This window comes from Cyphomyrmex costatus, unplaced genomic scaffold (assembly GCF_001594065.2).
Source record: "Cyphomyrmex costatus isolate MS0001 unplaced genomic scaffold, Ccosl1.0 scaffold26, whole genome shotgun sequence".
In the NCBI taxonomy this organism is placed as follows: domain Eukaryota; kingdom Metazoa; phylum Arthropoda; class Insecta; order Hymenoptera; family Formicidae; genus Cyphomyrmex; species Cyphomyrmex costatus.
The window spans coordinates 20,218-40,490 of record NW_017276692.1 but is presented as its reverse complement, the minus strand read 5'-3'; the positions used below and the strand labels follow the sequence as shown (position 1 = coordinate 40,490).

The 20,273-nt window shown below is 27.6% G+C and overlaps 2 protein-coding genes across 2 annotated transcripts in view; both read left to right on the top strand.

Annotated features, from left to right (window-relative positions):
- Positions 1–1,572, top strand: part of LOC108774559 (odorant receptor 49b-like) — a 3,379-nt gene extending 1,807 nt beyond the window's left edge. Inside the window, exons 3-5 of the mRNA XM_018540697.1 lie at positions 212–311; positions 444–545; positions 1,405–1,572. Of these exons, the coding sequence (XP_018396199.1) occupies positions 212–311; positions 444–545; positions 1,405–1,572 (370 nt within the window). The remainder of the gene's footprint in view (positions 1–211; positions 312–443; positions 546–1,404) is intronic.
- A 2,244-nt stretch (positions 1,573–3,816) lies between these two features.
- LOC108774511 (uncharacterized) lies at positions 3,817–18,722 on the top strand. Its single transcript, XM_018540644.1, has 10 exons — positions 3,817–3,840; positions 6,953–7,138; positions 7,384–7,793; positions 7,864–7,963; positions 11,153–11,311; positions 13,313–13,719; positions 14,567–14,666; positions 16,845–16,946; positions 17,008–17,169; positions 18,651–18,722. Exons 1-10 carry the CDS (start codon positions 3,817–3,819, stop codon positions 18,720–18,722), a joined length of 1,722 nt encoding a protein of 573 aa, XP_018396146.1.
- Positions 18,723–20,273: the final 1,551 nt, after the last annotated feature.

The following is a 20,273-nucleotide window of genomic DNA, read 5'->3' as shown; positions in this document are numbered from 1 at the left end:
TATATATATAAATTGTATGTATATTTACTAAATAAAGAACAAAAAATTTTATAGAAAATAAAAGGAATAATAAACATTATTACGATTGCTACTATTATTTATAACTTATACAAAGAAAAGTGTTAAAATTGGGGAATAAAAGGTACACGCTCTATATGGAAGCACGATGTACACAGTAACTTTTTCAGCTTTAGGAAACAAATTGTTTTAGATACGCTCAAGAAGTAATAATTGCCTTTCGTTCAGTGATATTATCAATAATAATCATTTGTACGTGGGCGATTGTAGCTAGCGGTCTAACAATTGTAAGCGTAAGTATAATTTATTTTATATCTTTTACTATAATATTATCTCACGATAAGATGAATTCTACAGGAGAAAAAGATTACATGCATATATATAAATGTGTTTACATTTAATTTATCTTATTATTGTAAACCTAGCGAAGTACGTTAACAGAGAAAATACAGTTTATGGCTCTATGTACATCAGGACTTATGGAAGTTTATGCATGTGCTTGGCCAGCCGATTATTTAAAAGATACGGTAAGTTGGATTCATTAGAGTTTACATTTAAATAATTCGGTATAATTCGAGAGAGATAACTATAACTTGTGTAACTGTGTATTACACCATCAAGTTCTGGATCATCATCATGGAAAATATATTGATAATCTATTATCAATATATTGATTATGCTTTTTATTTTCAATTACATTTGAGACTTTTACGGGTATTTTCTTCAATTATACTAGAAGGTTTGCGGGTTGTCGTCGTGTCTCAATTATGCTAGAAGCAAATCTTCTAGCATAATTTTTAATATATTATTTTAAATGTAAAATTATTTTTTTTGTATTTATTTTGGCTCTATTCAGTAAAATAAACTCTTTATTTCATTTTTAAATATAAAAAATTTTTATTTTTTATAAGTAAGTATAGTTAATTATAATAAATATGCACATAAAGTTAAATTTAAAAAAGTTATTAAATTAAAATATAACAGAAGAGTTTATATCGCCGTGTCGTAATCCATTGCTAATGCCAACATTTCATGAACCTTGCCGTTCACCGATACGAATCTGTGCGCTCCTCACTCCAATGAAATGAACGGCGAACCCGCAAACCTTCTGGTATAATTGAAGAAAATACCCGTGAAAGCCTCAAATGTAATTAAAAATAAAAAGCGTAATCAATATATTGAACCTTCTAGTATATTTGAAGATAATATTCGTGAGAGCCTTAAAAGCAGTTAGCATATTAAATTGTTTAAATTAAATTTTTATTTTTTTAGAATAAAAAATTACAATTTCCATCACATATTTATTTACAATATTTTCGTTTTATGTATTTTGACTATATTGTTTCAACTATATTATTATATTAAAGTATGCATATTATTTATTAGAGTACTAGTGTCGCACAAGCAATTTACGAATCGTTGTGGTACAATCAAGACAAGATTTTTCAAAAAAATTTAAATTTTATCTTGTTGAGGAGTCAAACACCAACAACCGTCTCTGTTTCTATCCTTCCAGCTTTATCATTACAATTTTATGCATCGGTAAGGTTTTAGAAATTAAAAGAATTTTTTATACAAATTAATATTTTATCTTACAATGAGAGGCTATGCTCTGCTGTTCACCGATTTCGATCAAACTTACAGCGATGTTAGACGAAACTACCAAGTGAACATATGTAAAGCCGTTCTTGCTAATGAGCCTTAGAAGCTGAGTAGTAGGCATAAAAATGTTCTAAAAATCTAGAAACAGTCTAATTCTAAAATATAGTATGCATTTTTGAGAAAATCTTATTGTTAAACAAAAGTGATGGGGTTTAATAGAGAGATATTAAAACTTTGACTTAACTTTGACAATACCACCCAAGGTTAAACTAATAAAAACCAATAAATATACATCTTATCAAATCCTATTACTTTCGTCTAAGACAAAATAGGGTTTAATAAGATGTATTTATTGGTTTTTATTAGTTGAATGAACAGCGTTTCATTCTTTAGCTTAAACAAATTAAATAAATTAACAAGAATAAGGAAACCGCAATAACTAACGGTCTACTAAGCCATCTACGGTCAAAGCTAGATCACTATGCTTATTATAATGTGTGAATTTTATATACCGCGTATGTAGTTCCCAATCACGTGCCGAAAATTTTTTCGGACTTACAACGCAACACTAAACAACTACCGCAGTAATTAAATAAATATATTAGAGTACATAAAGATCCTTTAATAATCAAAAAAGAAATGTTGTATATCAAATTAATTTAGTAAAGATTGTGACGCTTCATATATCGGTCAGACGGGAAGAAAATTAAAAACAAGATTAAAAGAATACCAAAAGAATATATGTAGACCCTCGTCTTCCATTTTTACTATAACAGAACATAAAATGCATCACAATCATGAGTTTGATCAGGACAATGTGAATATTCTGGATGTGGAGAGCTATACGATTTTATTACTAGTGTTCAACTAGTGCTGCAAGTTTGATCAAAATCGATAAAGAACAGAATCACGGAGTATTAAGGAGTAAAATCTCCGCTTCTAAAAGTGTCCCCGTTTCGATTGTATTCAATATGGAGTTCTGACGGACCCCACTTTCCGGTTTGTGACGTCAGCGTCTGCGCATTACTCGCCTTGCAGCAAACGACAATTTTTGTTATTCCTTCTATATTTATATCATCACAATCGTCACCGGTCAAATTTGCCGTATCAGCTGCAAAAGATTCATGTTCAGCATTGGACTTCCTTTCTGAATAATTCTCGGCAACTATCGGAATAGCATTTGGTCTCAATTTCGGTACTATTCTTTCAGTACGATGTACTGTACCATATCATTCAGTAAAATATCGTTTGAATAAAAAACATCTTCGATGCTGAAATGTTCCTCACAAACGAAACAATATTCACTAAGTGGCCTTTTCAACTGACTTAAATTTGCAGTCCAACAATCCAACAAATTTTTGTCCTAATAATAAAAAAGAATAACCATAAATGTTGCACATAATCTTACAAAATGTAATCAGTATTTTCTTACGTACTTTAGGTGCTTTAAAAAGACTTATTCTTAGTTCCCAAATCTTTGTTTCGTTTTTTGGTGCATTTCAGCCAATTTCGGCAATTAAGAACTATACAAACACGTTTTCCCATTTTCTACAACTTAATTGATGCAAGGCGAGTAATACGCAGGCGCTGACGTCACAAACCGGAAAGTGGGGTCCGTTAGAACGCCATATTGACAATCGAAACGGGGACACTTTTCAGGTGATCAGGCTATGGAGATTTTACTCCTACTTAATACTCCGTGAACAGAACATAGCTGCTATATTTATCAATATAACTTTTTACACTACAGATAATTAAAATTTTGGAAATATTTCATGTAGAATCTGTATAAAAATAAATTCTAATAAATTATGTATATAAAAAAATGTAATTAAAATTTTTAATAAAAAATATTTTTTAATTTTTATTAAAATTCTTATTATAATAAAAAAATTTTATAAATTTATTATATATTAAAATTTTTTATTTTTTCTTTCTTATGATAAAGTAGTTATATTATTATACGCACGCAAAAACGTATACACATTTCACGTTTTATATGTGTCGTAAGAAATTTAATCATTAAACATAAACGTATCGACGTTAATGCTTCTGATCGTACAAAAATTTTTTATAAAACTTTGTCACTATGTACATATTTTTCACTCTGAAGCCAGAGAAAGTATTAAACTAAATATATTATTTTATATATTTTAGTACGTATCAACAGCTTTTTCTTATTTAATGACATTACGAATGGTATTTGTGGAAGACAATGGAGTAAATTTTAAAGCTTCGTAAATTCTTCTAATTTTTTTCAATAGTATTATATTTGCATAATAGAACATCTTGTAATACTGTTAGCACCAAAAAATTCTGATATACTTATAACTTTTTCCACATTAATAAATATTAATTAACATAAATCTTTAGTAAATATTAATTAACGTAAAAATAAAAAAATTTCTTAAAATAATTGCATTGATTGTCTTTTTCATCTTTCCAAATCGACTTTTTTATAAAAATTACATATACGTATAATGTATATTGTATATGTATATACATATATATATATGATTTAGGGTAATACTTATTTATTGTGAGATTTTATTTGATACTTATTTACTCATACTAAAAATTTTTCCGCGGCAATCTCTGCATGGTACACCTAGGATAATGCTAATATACCAGCAGTATTATAACATTTAAGCCTTATAACTCGGAAACTATTTAATGAGAAAATATTTTATTTTGAGATACTCTCAAGATGAGCTACAAGAACATGCAACAATAAAAAATAGGGATTTCGCCTTAAAATATTGTTCTTTAAAAAGGTCTTCATATGATCTTCAAACGACTATCCAAGGTTAAACTAATGCATCCTCTTATACTTTCCTCAAAATTTTGTTTAAAACATTTTTCTCTAAAATGTACTGCTCAAGAGATATTTAATGTTGTCATTTAAAACAGAACATTACGTATGTCGTAACTATAAAGATTTAATTTAAATTATATAAATTAACTTCTATTAAAAACTTCTAATGTATAAAGTCCTAATGTGTGTTTATAATATTAAGGTTATTATATTCATTTTAAATTCAAATATTACAGATAATATATATTATATTATATATGTATAGAGTATCTAATTAACTATCAAATTTTCATAAACAGGATATTAAACTGAAGCGAATATTAAATTGAATAGAAAAGTTCTCAATCATTTTGAGATTTTCTCAATAATTTTAAAAAAATTAATTAGTAAAGATCTGTGCAAATGAACATACGTTTGCGCTTTTTTAGTAAAACACAACCCAACGTTATGCATCATTAGTGGTTATTAAACATGCGCTCCTCCTAATACTGCGCCGTACACATAGCAACCGCAATCAGCATGCAGTGACTCTGGGCTATCTCTCCTTCGCTGATTCGCCGCAGAACTTTACTAATTAATTTCTCGTTAATTATTAAGAAACTCGCAAAACGATATGAAGTACTTTACTATTCAGTTTTATTCATTCCACCCGTCCACGAAAAATATCATGTCAAACATGCTGTGTAATGATCTTTATATATAATTCCTACTTAAAAAATAAATAAATATTATATTAAAACAAACTGTCTCTAAGTTATCTAAATTTTCAGTGTTTAAAAATAACTTCTTAAATTAAAAATTAGAATTATACATATTTAAAGAATAAATTATACATATTTAGAAAATAAAACGTTTTTATAATTTAAATATTTTTTAAATAACAATTTCTGTCGTATGTAAAAATTCAGTATATAATGGAATCGTGTTATCCGCATCACTAATAAAAATACTTCTCTACGCTTGGTCGGCTGATCTAATGAGAACAGTAATATAAAATTTATCAGTTATTAAAATTTGGAATATAGCCGCTCTTCCAAATGTTCTCAACTTTTCAAGATGAAGGAGAAGAACTTCCCATGTTTCAGTTAAAACTTTTTAATCACTAAAACTTCTCAATCGAAATGCAAAGGACCTCCATTTCCCTTAATTCAGGTAGATTTTACCGTATTTGGATACATATTTTCTTTCTCAACGTTCCACTCGCAGTTTCAAATATATCGAAGAGGTACGTAAAAGTATCACACCCATCGAAATCTACAATGATTTTCTCATGATGAACATTCTCCTAATAAATAATTTAGATTCCATTATTTAAAAAGATATTAACTTTAATGCACCACAATAATTATTCGAGAGACTACAATTTGTAGAGTTAACCGCCAAACATGCACATCAAACGATGATTTATATACATTTTACATTCTAGCGGTTCACACTGCCCAATCTTTCGTTATTTCGATACTGACTACCTCGAATATTTTTTCGAATGATAAACATAACTTAGTCTCAGAACTTCAACGCGAAAAAAGAAACGCAACATTATCTCCAAAATAGATTTGCTATACCTATAACATATTGCACTGTTCTACCTATTTCCTCTTCATGTGAAACATCAAATCTTCCCCCTTTTCAAAATTACATATACAGATTGCGTGAGCGTGAAAACCATATATCTAACACCGTTGTGTAGCATTTCAGTGAAACATATGTTACTTCCTGTACACTTATTTCCTATCGTAGACAGGATATACATCAATAAAATTATTAGGTAGCGCACAGTAAAGAATATGCTACGTGTTGGAACTCTATAAGTTAAAACTGCCTTACTGTAGGTAGTTCGTACAGAAATACGAAAGTATGTTATATGTAATAGAATAATAAGGAAATTATAAAATAATGTGTATGTTTCTTTCCAATATTTACGAGGAAAATAGATAGTATACATAGTTTATTTAGAATATCATAGAGAGAAATCTTTTTTAAATTTATTTCTTACTTTTTTATATCTAAGATATACATGAATATCTTAGATGCGTAATATTCTCGGGAAATTATAAAGAATCTTACTATGCATATATTTTTACATTTTCGCAAACAGTGAATATGCATTATAGCTTATTAAATTTATATACGCAAAGCTATTCGTTTCTCACATACACCGTATGCATCATAATAATTTTATTTGTGTATATTCCATGCAAAATGGAAAAACACAAGAATACATGTTCTCGTACAATAACTTCCCTTTGCACTACACGTACCCTTTCATTACAATAAATACTTGCAAATGCGTGGAGCGTATTCATTACATAACGGCCCGCGGAAGAAGTTTTATTTCTCGTAATATCAATTTGTAACACAACATACACTGTAAAAAATAAAATGTTAATTTTAACTCATTGAGTGGATTTTCTGAGACATGCAAAAATGTTAAAATTAACATTTTTATGTTACTATCTCAGAAACTTCACTCAATGTTTTTGAGTTAAAATTAGCATTTTATTTTTTACAATGTAGGTAGCATACATCAGTCATGCGAAGAAAAGTAATGCTAAAGGAAGTGATCTCCATCGTGAAATTAAGTTTGTTACCAACTTGGAGTTGGCCCGTGCCACGAAATGCGACAAAATTGAAAATGTTTTGTGTGAAACTGCATCATTGTTTGGGCATAATTGCAGCAATAGGTCTGCAGATACCATTAGTGTATGGTATCACAAATAATTTTGACGATCCTACTGTCTTAATAAAACAAATTCTTATGTTAACTAGCATTAACCACGCTTTTCTTAATTTTATTTTTCATACAGTTAATTACCATCATATACAGGTAATCAAAATTTATGTATTTAATATTAAAAAATTTATCCAAATTAAATAAAAACTCACGTTTTTTATTAAGTACTTATTTCTATATATTAGTAATTATTATTTTAAGTAATTATTTACAGAATGTTACTTTCGAAATGCTACATTTTTGCGACTTGATGAAATTACATGAAGAAATTGTGATTCAACGATACATTGATAAATGTATTATATTTTATGGTGCATCTATATTTATTTTCTACTGGCTTACGTTCACAGCTATATTAGTGGTACCACCTTTAGCGCATCAGCCATTTCCAACAGCAGCTGAATATCCATTTGATGTATCTTATCAACCGCTAAAAGCAATAATTTTCATACACCAATCTATCGCCGGAATAATGGTAGCAGCACAACTGTGTACAAATGTTTATATGGCAATGTTGCTGTGGTTTACATCAGCAAGATTTGAGATGCTAACTGACGAACTAAAAAAGACTACAAATCTCTATCAATTATTCGAATGTATTAAAAAACATCAAGAATTACTCAAGTAAATTCCACAGTGATTATCTTACTTGAGAATAATTTAGTTCAAATCCTGACGTAATGCATTTATTCAGGTACGCAAGTGAAGTTACAATTTGTGCTCGTCCTTTCGCGTTTTCAACTATATTGTGTAGCGCGATTGGCATAATAGTAATCTTTCTTTTGTTCATTAGTGTAAGTACATATAATATTATATTACACGCATATAATTATTTTCTTTTTATGCATAAATACATAATAAGTACCATAATCACCAAACATGTTTAAAAAATTTAAATCATTTTAATACACACGATTGAGACATTCGTCTTTTGTGCATTTATTTTCTTTGAAATATACTATAAAAACACTTACATGAGAGAAAAGTAATGATTTGATAATAGCAGCTAAATTTTATTAGTTGAATCAAACTTAGCTGTAAGAGCTACCGCCTTAGTGTCATTGCTAAGCTTTAGCTATTATAAGTAAAAAACATTCATTGTGCTTCATAAAATTTTATTAGCTAAAATTAAAAATATTATTAATATAAGCAGTTAAATAAATAATAACGAATTTAGATGTACCCCCCCCCCCTCCTAAATTCCTTACCCATGCACATACATTACGAAAAATACTTCATCATATTTCTCTAGCAGTAAAAATTTTTTGTTACAGTGTATAAGTACAAATAGTTAATAAATTTAGCTTGAGCACTAACAGAATTGGCTATCCCTATTTTAAAGACACATTTTAACTACTACAGCTATACGGGAGATCGGGGAGCATCATAAATCACAAAAATTTAAACAGTAAAAAATACATTAAAATGTAAGATTTTTGGTATTAATTTTTTTATATAATTAAGGGATAGTGTATATTTTAGGATTTATTGAGCATTTTTATTCGTTTTTTAAATAAAAATCGAAAAAGATATGTTCAGAAATGACCCATGGGGTACCCCGGCATGGGTCACCCCAATTATACTACTTAATTTTATATTACGAAAATTTAACCTAATCTAAAACGATGAGAATCTATTCAAACAAATTTGTATAGTTTATACATAACCATGTGTATAAAGAGATTGATCTAATTACATTTTTATCATAAAAACACGCGTAAAATACTATTACGTAATTTTTTTATGCATATACGGTTCTGCAGCTACGCAAATTGTTCTACGCTGTTAGTATATGACCCATGATGCTCTAACAAAAAATGGCCCATGGTGCCCCGATGTGTCTAATAAAAAACGGTGAAATCTAACATCGAAGTAAACAATATATAATTACCTGTACTACAGAGAAAATGCGGAAAGATATGTAGAATCACGTATGTAATTTGTAATAAGTATATTATACTTTGTTGAAACAACGTATAAGAAATTTTTACAGGTAAAATAATTACTTTCGCACTACGAGATTCTTTAATGACATATGTACGGAAAGATAACGGAAGTGAATCACTGTCATCTAGATACATAATATGGGCAATTAAATAACAATCATATGATACCAATTGCACTAACCTAAACATTCTAGATTTCCCTAAATAGTCAATGACCTATGATATCCCGTGACCCATGGAGCCCCGATCTCCCCTACATATATTAACTCCCATTGCTAATCCTTTTTTTCTATGTAGCTAAATAATGGTCTTTACTCTTTCCCCAAAAAAAGTTTTAAATTTAAAAGACATTTAATATTACCTTATATATTTTTGCACATCCTTCAATAAAAGCGCTTAATTCGGAAGTTTACTTTTAACGAATAATTGGTCACGAATAATCCATCGTGTATAAAATGAGCATTTATCAGTAGCTAAGAAATTTTTATTTTTTATTTATTTTCAATTAATTCTAATTTTATTATAATATATTTAATTGTAGTTTATATTGCAAGAATTTAAAACAAACTTTTAAAAAAATTGGAGTTCAAACGATAATTTTATGATAAGATGTCGAACATTGCTATCACATTTACGTTAAATATTATAAATAATATTAAAAATTGTTATAAATAAATTCTTGTAATTAGTTGTAAGTTGGTTTAACGCCATACTAATAAAATGCATTGTTTCAAATGTAAATGCAATATATCTTCAATTTGTACTCATCTATGTATATTAAAAAAATTGTCAAAGCTGCGTACCAATATTCACTACCAACACTAAAAATGTATAGTATATATAATGTTCATTGTAGATTTTTAGCACTGACAGTGAATACTGGAACGTAAACCAAGTTAATGAATAACTCTACTTCTTGAACAGTCTATACTGAAATTTTTTCTTTCAGTTAAAATGTCAACTTTAAAGTAAAACATATTTTTTTCTCAATTTTTTTTGTTTCAAAGTTTTAAATTTTTATATGAAAGAGTCATTTCTCTCATTTTGTCAGATGTAATTGTTGTAACATATACATACATACAAATTTTTTAAATATACAAGGTGTCTGGTAAATACCGTAACAGTGTTTAAAGATAGATTTCTGAGATTATTTTGAGATAAAAATCTTAATATCAAAATATCGAAGCTATAATAATTTTTGAATTTTTATACAAGCATTTAAAAGTTAGAGAATCATTTCACTTAAAATTTGCGCATTTAGATGTGAATAACATTTTACGTTAGCGCATTTACTTATCATATCTAAAATTGTGAATTTTAGGTGATATTATTCTAACTTTAAATGCTAATAATTTATAAAAAAATTATAACCTTGACATTTTGATATTAGGATTTTTGTCTTAAAATGATATCGGGAATCTACCTTTAAACGTTATTACAATCTTTACCTGACAACCTATATAAATTAACATACTTTTTAAAGATATTACAGTATATATAGCCATTACCTGAGTTTTATTTAGTTGTAAAATGTGATACATATTAAACCAAGACAATAATAACCTATCGATGTCCTTTACTACACAACAACTACACGCTACTTAACAATACGATAATTTTCCGGAAAATTATATTTTCTTGAAAAATTATTGTATATATTAAAGAATAATCTAGATATTACATATACATATAAGCAATATCGTTATACTTATCCTAATTACTATTGTACCCTTCATCATTATATTCATGTATTAATACAAAACAATAATTTCAATTACATCAAAAAATTTTAGTGTAAAAGTATCAATATGTGTGGAAATAACATGTATATCAATTTTTTAAATAGAATCAACCTATATCGCTAATACTACAGTTTTTCGGAATGAGTATAATAGGTTTATCAGAAGTATTTATGTATACTTGGCCAGCAGAACATTTGATGTACATGGTAAATACTTATTATTCAAATATTTTATTCTGTTAAGTTATAATTCATTTTATTATTTAAACTGCTATTTTTATCTGTTTATTACCCAGAGCAAATATGTCGCAGAAACAGCGTTTTATATGCTCGAAAACAGTAATTTAATTGAAATATGGAAATGTCTTCAAATTATTATAATAAGAGGTCAAAAACCAGTAACAATTTCAATTCCTTGCATTCTGCCTATATTATCCCTTAATTATTTTACAGCGGTAAGATCAAGTTACAAATTGGTTAAAGTTAAAATTTAATTAAAGTTTACTAATATATTTCAATTTATGTTAATTAATTATTTGATATTATCATATTATATAATTATATACATCTGTACGCATTAATGATTAATATATACAAAATGACAGCTTAAAACAAATTTCTTTAATTTTAAATTATTATTTCAAACGTTAACAATATTTAAATAAATATTATTTTTTATGAAATTTTTTTTTATATATTTATGTGTTATTCTCTGAATTGTGAAAAATATAATTTTTCATTAACATAAAAAAACTTATTTAAACTATATTTGTTATTATATGTGTTACAGTATATTTCAACTATACTTTCCTATTTCACTTCACTGCGAGTAATAATGGACGATGATAACGATTAATAAAAACAAATACAATTGAAATATTTGTTTTAAACAATTAATGGTTGCACAGAAGAAAGTTTTTATAATTGCAATTATTGAAATATAGTATTGTCAAAGTCATGGACCTGAGTGATCTTTGGAAGGTTTTAGCTCGCGCTCGTTATTCAAAAGTTATTAACAAAATAAGTTTTGCTAATATATAAAACAAAAATTCTCTACTTAAAAAATTTTTCTGCTTTAAAAACAAACATTTTTTCTGAAAATATTATTTTCTTGTATAATTTTTGTTTTTAAAGTAGAAAATTTGTGATTTTATAACTTTTTCTTCGAAGTAAAATTCACCTTACATTCTTTCCTGCCTATAGACATACCATGCACTGTACAACTTTCCACGCGAAGCGAGGTCCATTCTACCTATTCATACTATTATAACTCAGTGTCATAAAATTATAAATAAAAAATAATCAAAATAATTAAAACAATATTTACTGTAGACTACACATATTAATTCTCTTTCAAAAACAAAACTGAAAGTTAATTGAAAGAGGGTTATGTATCAATAGACGATATTATAATGTTAAACTTTTTACTATAGTAGTGTAATATTACTATTTCAACTATATTAACGTGAAATTCCAAGTATAACAAAGTAGCGTTTATTTCCACCTTTATTTCTACAGCATTTTGATAAAACTAAGGTTGCACCAGAGAATTTTATCGTATAATGATGAATAATATTACTGCAGCGTATAGCAACGATATCTTCAATTACTTACATATTCTATGACTTATAAACCATTCTCAACCTAGTACTCATCACATTACGTATAATGATAGAAAATAATGGTGTTCAAGAAGAATTTCTTTATGCTTTCGAAAAGAATTCAATGCACAAGGTACAAAGTATACATTAAATTAATGCATTGAAATATCTTGCGAGAAGCGTATGCTTTTTTTAGAATTTATATTAAGAATTCTACATATACTTGTGGAGTGTAAATCTGCTAGGCAATATCATTCTTATATTTCGTGAGAATTACATCGTAGAAATATATTCGAGGAAATCCATTAGAACTTCGTTTATATAAAATTTTCTTCTATGTATATTCGTTTACTGTAATATTGCAGTTCTTTGAGCGAGATCTTTTTCATATACGTTTCTCGTAACGCGTACATATGTGTATGTGATATGATCATGAAGAAAAACTTGACATTAAAGAAAGTGATCGCTATCGTAAAGATAAGTTTGTTCATAACATGGTGCTGGCCTCTTCCAAAAGATACAGTTAAGCTTAAAATTATCTGTGCGGGACTATACCAATATCTGTGTCTAATTTTAACTTTAGGTCTAATCATAGGTCTAATGAATACAGTTAGAAACCACCTAAATGATCCTCTCATCATGGCAAAATCGATAATCATAATGTGTCCTACTGTGCATGTTGTTTGCAATATCATAAGCTGTAAAATTAATTCGCGTCGTCTGCAAGTAATTATTAGTATCAAATATATTTAGTAAGAGTGAATTTTAAGAATAAAATATCAAATATAAAATAAAATTTATCTTGAGACATGCGTGTATACTTTGCATATATAATGCCGGTCTAATCGCTTTCAGTTGATAACTTTCGAAATGGAAAATTTCTGTCAATTACTTAAGCCTCACGAAGAAGCAATTGTTCAGCAATATATTGACAAATGCGTTTACTTTTACGGTGGCTCTATGTTTTGGATTTATTTAAGTGCTGTTGTCGTCATCACTGGACCTGTCACGCTAGATCAACCATTTCCAACAAACGCCGAGTATCCGTTCGTCATTTACCGGCAACCGTTAAAAAGTATTATCTTCGTACATCAATCTATTGTATGTATTCAAGCTGCTGCTCAGTTATGTATGAATATCTTCATGGCTCTACTGCTTTGGACTACCTCAGCGAGATTTGAATTATTAGTCAAAGAGTTACGAACAGTCACCAATGTTCACGACTTAATTCAATGCATTCGACAACATCAAAGATTGCTACAGTAAGTATTTAAAAATATTTATGTTAGACTTGTTCTTTTTTTATACTCATACAGGAACAACTGAATATCTTGCACGAGTTATCTATTGTCTTTTTTTCTTCAATGGCTGCTTTCAGTAAAAAAAAAGCTACTTTGCAAAATTTTGTTATAAAATTCTTTAACATAATTGATATTGCTCTTAGTTTCTTACTAAATCTAAATGTATGCACCAATTATATTAAAGAATTTTACAACAGTTATAAAACTACTTTTTTTCTGCTGAACGCAACTAATGTGAAAAGAAAATGACACAAATGAACTATACAAAAAGTTCAGTCCTAGGTGTCCTGGATATGAAAAAAGAAATAGAACAGACTTATTGTTATAAAGTTGTAATCATAGAGATATTTAGATCAAATTTAAAATAAAATATTTAATAAAATTCAAGCATACCAAGTATAAACTAACTTAGAAAGTCTATAATATATTACAAATAATTATAATAACGTTATTAAATATATTTTTATAAATCAATACTATTATATGTAAATTTTTTAAATACATATTTTAATTTTATATTTTAAAGTTTTTACATTTTTTTATAAGTAAACTTATTATAGCTCTCTGAACAAGATTCCAATTTTATAAATATATTAAAATTTTTTTAATATTAAAAACATCAGTTTTAAGTATTAATCATGTATTGATAATATGTTATGTTATCTTCAATCTGTATCTCATTAAAAAAATAATTTTTCTAAATTTGATAAGCAATATTTAATCATACTGCATTTTCTAAATTTTTGGAAAAATTTATACATAAAAACAAGATATTTTAACACGATTATTCAATATATATTTATTTTAGATATGCTCAAGAAGTGGTTGGCATAGTTCGCCCTTTTGCATTGACAACTATAAGTCTCAGTACTTTCGCATTAATAATAATCGGTCTAATTTTCATTACTGTGAGTATTATAGTATATTATTAACAATAACATTATGTATCTATTGTATAAATATTTTGTAACTTTAAATTTACGTGAAAAAAATTCATTTTCTCATATAATAATTTTAAATAACAAAAACTCCTATATAAATCAAATATAAACTCGGAGTGAAAAGGACACTATAGGAGTCAAGTGCAGATAACTTTACGCAAATGCTGGTATATATCAAACAAAACTTTTTTATTATAACAATTATACTATATAATTATTATAATAAAAAAGTTTTGTTTGATATATATATCAGAATTTGCATAAAGTTATCTACGCTTGACTCATAGTGCCCTTTTCTCTCCGAGTTTGTATTTAATTTTCTCAATATATATTTGCATTCACTTTTGTTCCTTTTTACGCTTTTTACACTACATTCGCATTATAGCATATTCTCTGGAAATTAATTAAGGCTAATTTTATAATAAAAGTACGAATGTGTACAACTATAACTTATGAATTATAAGCAATTAAAAAGTTCGTCATTCTAAACCAAATAATAGTTCATCTTTCACTTTAGTTTTTAGTTGCTTAATAAAAAGAAGATATTATGTAAAAATATTTTTGCAATAATTTCATTCTTTATCAGTTATTCAGAAAAACAAAATTTGTGTTTTTTGTATGAACTAAGATACTTTAAATTTAAACTTTTTACAATCTCCCCCTTTTCCCCTCTCTCTCTATTTACACTAATCTCCGAAAAAAGAGTCTAAGTGAGATTGTACCTCTATTCCGCCCATCTCCTCAATTAGTATAATTATATCTAATATAATTTAAATTACTATAATTATAATTATGACTGCTACAGCATTAGTAATAATAATTATATGTATAATTCTATCGGCCAATATGTATAGCTGACAACCAAAAATAACTACAATTATAGTTATTATAACCATAAAAATGAAATTCCCATAAATAATGAGTTAAATATATAATTATAACTATGTTCGGTTTGCCAACTGTATATGTTATATTAACTGACAGAAGTATACATAAATTTATTATTAATAATACTATACATATAGTGTATGTATGTGTATAGTCATAATTATAATTGTAAAATTGTAATATGTAGTAATATGTATTTATAGTTACAAATAACCAAACAGCTTTTCTCTTAGTGTTGTACATTATTATTAATTATAACACCAAGAATTCAATTAACCCATTTCGTCCCAGAATGACAATTTTGATCATCAACGTTGAACAACGTATTGTCATCTGTTTTCATCTCCCAATGCAAAAGACATAGTCCGCTATTTTCGAGGTCGCCCTATCGATTTATGCCATTTAAAAAACGAAAAAACAATGACCAACCCCTGATTTTTTTAAATTAAACAAAAAAAGGGTAGTTTTTAAGGATATTTTTTTCAAAAAAGTGCAATTTCCAATACAAAATACACCTTGAAATTCAGTAAAATGAATGAAAATAGGGCGGTCGATGTCCAATGTAAAGAGTTATGCCATTTGGTTATTTTATTTTTTTTATTTTTATTTATTTTTTATTTTTTTGTAAAACCACTCCTGAAGAGGCTACTTTGGCAACAACTAGGATTGAATCGAGATTTCGCTCACAAAGTTATTTGCAGTGTACACATATGTATATGTATATTATGTATGTTTTCGATATATGTGTACACTGCAAATAACTTTGTGAGCGAAATCTCGATTCAACCCTAGTTGTTGCCAAAGTAGCCTCTTCAGGAGTGGTTTTACAAAAAAATAAAAAATAAATAAAAATAAAAAAAATAAAATAACCAAATGGCATAACTCTTTACATTGGACATCGACCGCCCTATTTTCATTCATTTTATTGAATTTCAAGGTGTATTTTGTATTGGAAATTGCACTTTTTTGAAAAAAATATCCTTAAAACTACCCTTTTTTTGTTTAATTTAAAAAAATCAGGGGTTGGTCATTGTTTTTTCGTTTTTTAAATGGCATAAATCGATAGGGCGACCTCGAAAATAGCGGACTATGTCTTTTGCATTGGGAGATGAAAACAGATGACAATACGTTGTTCAACGTTGATGATCAAAATTGTCATTCTGGGACGAAATGGGTTAATGCATTCTGCAATCTTTAATTATTATTAAAATTTATATTTTTTAATGAAAATTTGTAAAATTTGTTTTTTTAATTAAGGGCCAACCGATATCAATAAAAATTCAATGCGTTGGTCTTACTTTTAGTGGATTATCAGAAGTATTTATGTATACATGGCCAGCGGAACATTTGATTCACATAGTAAGTAACTTATAAAGAAAATTTATTTAAATTATATCATGATCGTTTAATATTTTGCAAGAGCGGTGAAATAATGCGACAAGCTGCTTTTGATATGCAGTGGTACAAGCAACCAGTCGCTTTACGAAAGTATCTACAAATGATTATGCTCAGGGTTCAGAATCCAATAATTGTCGCAATACCATGCGTTATGCCTGCATTATCTTTAAATTACTATGCATCGGTGAGAAAAGAATTTAAGTATTGTTTTGACAGTGATCAAGCACATCAATCATTTGGACAAATCATTCTTCACAATTCGATACGTAAAACAAGTTATTTTATATAATAATTACTTATACATTGACCATGTATAAATATATGACAAATATTACTTTTAAAATTATCAGTCTTCAATTAATAATTAAAAATTAATAGCTAATTTATTTTTAAACGACATATAAGAAAAGTATACAAAGTGTTCGGAATTTAAATGTCAAAACTTTGGGAGCGTGTATTGGGAATCGATAAATTAAAAAAAAAATCATATAGGAATATACTTGTTTTTGCTTCGTTTTGGAGAAAATCGCAAAAGGGACAAAACGTAGTAGCTTCGTTCTTGGACGTGAAGGAGTAGTATCTTGACCACTCCCACCGACCACGTAATCTGTGTGGAAGGTCCTAAAATATAAAGTTTATTCGTTGTCAATCAATTCAAAAGAACAATTGAAAAATCGAAGCTACACCACCTAGTGCACTAAATATCACCAGATCAGTATTTGACTACAACACGAGCTGTCCGTATTGATATGATATGCTTGTATTCCTGCAAGAGGTCAACATTTTAAATAATATATACGTTAAATAAGTGAATAAATATAATATGAATAAGTAACAAAAAAGTACAAAAACGAAAACTACGTTTGTCTTTTTAACGGTTTTCCCCAAAACGAAACAAAAACGAGCATATCTCTACAAGATTTTTTTCTTAGTTTATCGATCCTCTACTCTACACGCTCCCAAAGTTATGACATTGAAATTCCGGATACCCTGTACATTTCAAAATCATAAAAAAAAATTATGTATTCATATATTACGAATTTCCACATACTCCATTTTTTTAGACAACTGTTGCGTTCTCCAATAAATCTCATTCTAATGAAAGACTTCTCATAAATTATATGTTAATATGCGTATTATTAAACTTTGTACTAATTTTGCTCACAATTATTACTCTATTTACACGGTCGATTATTTTTTGTATTAATATTTTAGACATATTATAATATTATATGATTGTAATCATAAAAATTATAATTATAATTTTGTCAAAATTAGTTTCGATTTCATGCGTACATTTGAGTGTGCGTGCGTGCGTACTTGTGCGCACAAAAGTACTTATATCAATGAACAATGCTTATTATAAATAAATTAATATAGCTTTCATTTCTTGTTTGTTTACAATTTGTTAATTTCACTAAATACTGTGTACAATGTACTATTGAATAATATATATATATACTGTAATAATAATAACTTGTAATATAGAATAAATTACTGACATCTATTAAATAATGTACACTACACATTATTTAATAGATGTTTTAGTGATCATTCTATTATAAGTTATTATTATTTCATAGTTAACAATTCCATAATATACGCACGTAAAATTTTTGTATGGCAAAAGTCAAAAATTATATTAAATTATTATTAATGTTACAGTATTTATCGACTATATTTTCGTACTTCACGACACTACGAATAATTATGCAAAATGGACAAAACGAAGAATAACTTTAAAAAATTCTTCTTTTGTAAAGTGATATTAGAGAACTTATAAAATGTTATAGTTAAGGAGTTAAATAGAATTGATTACTATTAGATTACAAAGTCGAAATACTAATACTCTTACTGGCATAATAATTAATGATGGAAAAATATTTATTTCAAAAAATAAAATATTTTCTCATAATTAACTACATGACTCGATTTTAATAATTATATAATTCTTAAATTATTTAACGACATTTAACTATCTTAAAAACCTTTTTCATGCAATTATCTTTGCAGTTTGCAAGATAATTATATGTATATTTGTCCTATAAGTTCTATTCAAATATATGTGTTTGCTTATACAAATGCACTTCAAACTAATATTATATAATAAAAAAATACAGTCCAAAATTAAAAATATCCGCTGCAATTCTTTATAGTCTATTCATTTTAAGATAATAAAGCCATGGATAGTTTTACATTCACTTCAATTATATACAAATGTATATAATGATACAATATATATATATGTATGTATTAACATAAAAATATGTATCTGATATGATTTTCACTGATCCATTATTCTAATTTTTTTATTACTTACCGACTCGAAACGCAACGGGTGGAGTTATCTGCCATATAGCTATGATGATACTGTAACACAAAAACATAAAATTCGAATTAAAATAATATTTTATACATGTATATTTGTTAATATTAAACCTGTCAATAATATTTTACCAAATATCTCAAAAAAATCTTTAAATATGTATAATTTAAAATATTTTATTTATTAAACATAGAGTAGATTTATTCGCGTCATATACTTCAATATGTTCCAACAAACTCCTACTGTAGTTCTTACTCACTCAGAAGAACTTGTACTGGAGTAGAAACTATGGTAGAAACATGTTGGAGCATATTGAAACATGTAACGCGAACAAACCTTTTAGAGAATCTCTAATAATTTGTTCGTGTCACATGCTCCAACAGGCTCCTACTTGCTCCTACCAAAACTCCAATGAACACGTTGAAGTGAGTAGAAGCTATGATAAAAGCAGATAAGAGCATGTTGAAACATGCAATGTGACGCGAACAAACTTCAAAATTTTGTGCTTCTACTACATCCTGCCAGACGCCAATCTCGCACTTATTATCACAAGAGCAGCGGAACGCAGCCAGTGTATGACCTTGTATGTTTCGTTATTGGTTAGCACCTTCTTCTTCTTCTTTAGGCCCAAAGATTTCAGATTTCAAAAACAAGACTTATTTTATACCTTGAAGACAGTGGCCTTTAGAGAGAGAATCCTTGTAGACTATATGGGATCTTTTGGCCTGTAGCCTGTAGGTTAGCATTAGCACCTTTAATATATATAGTTCACTTACGAATTAAATGAGTTGCGACGTCACTCGTTTCGAATCCGGTCTGTCATGGGTCTGTCTGCAAATAAAACACGTATAGCGATGTTGTCTTTTACGCGGTTAACTTCACACGTAAGTACAGGTAAAAAAAACAAGTCTATTAATTTTTAAATTTCGTGCACTTTGTTGGATCGAAAAGTAACCAAGCGC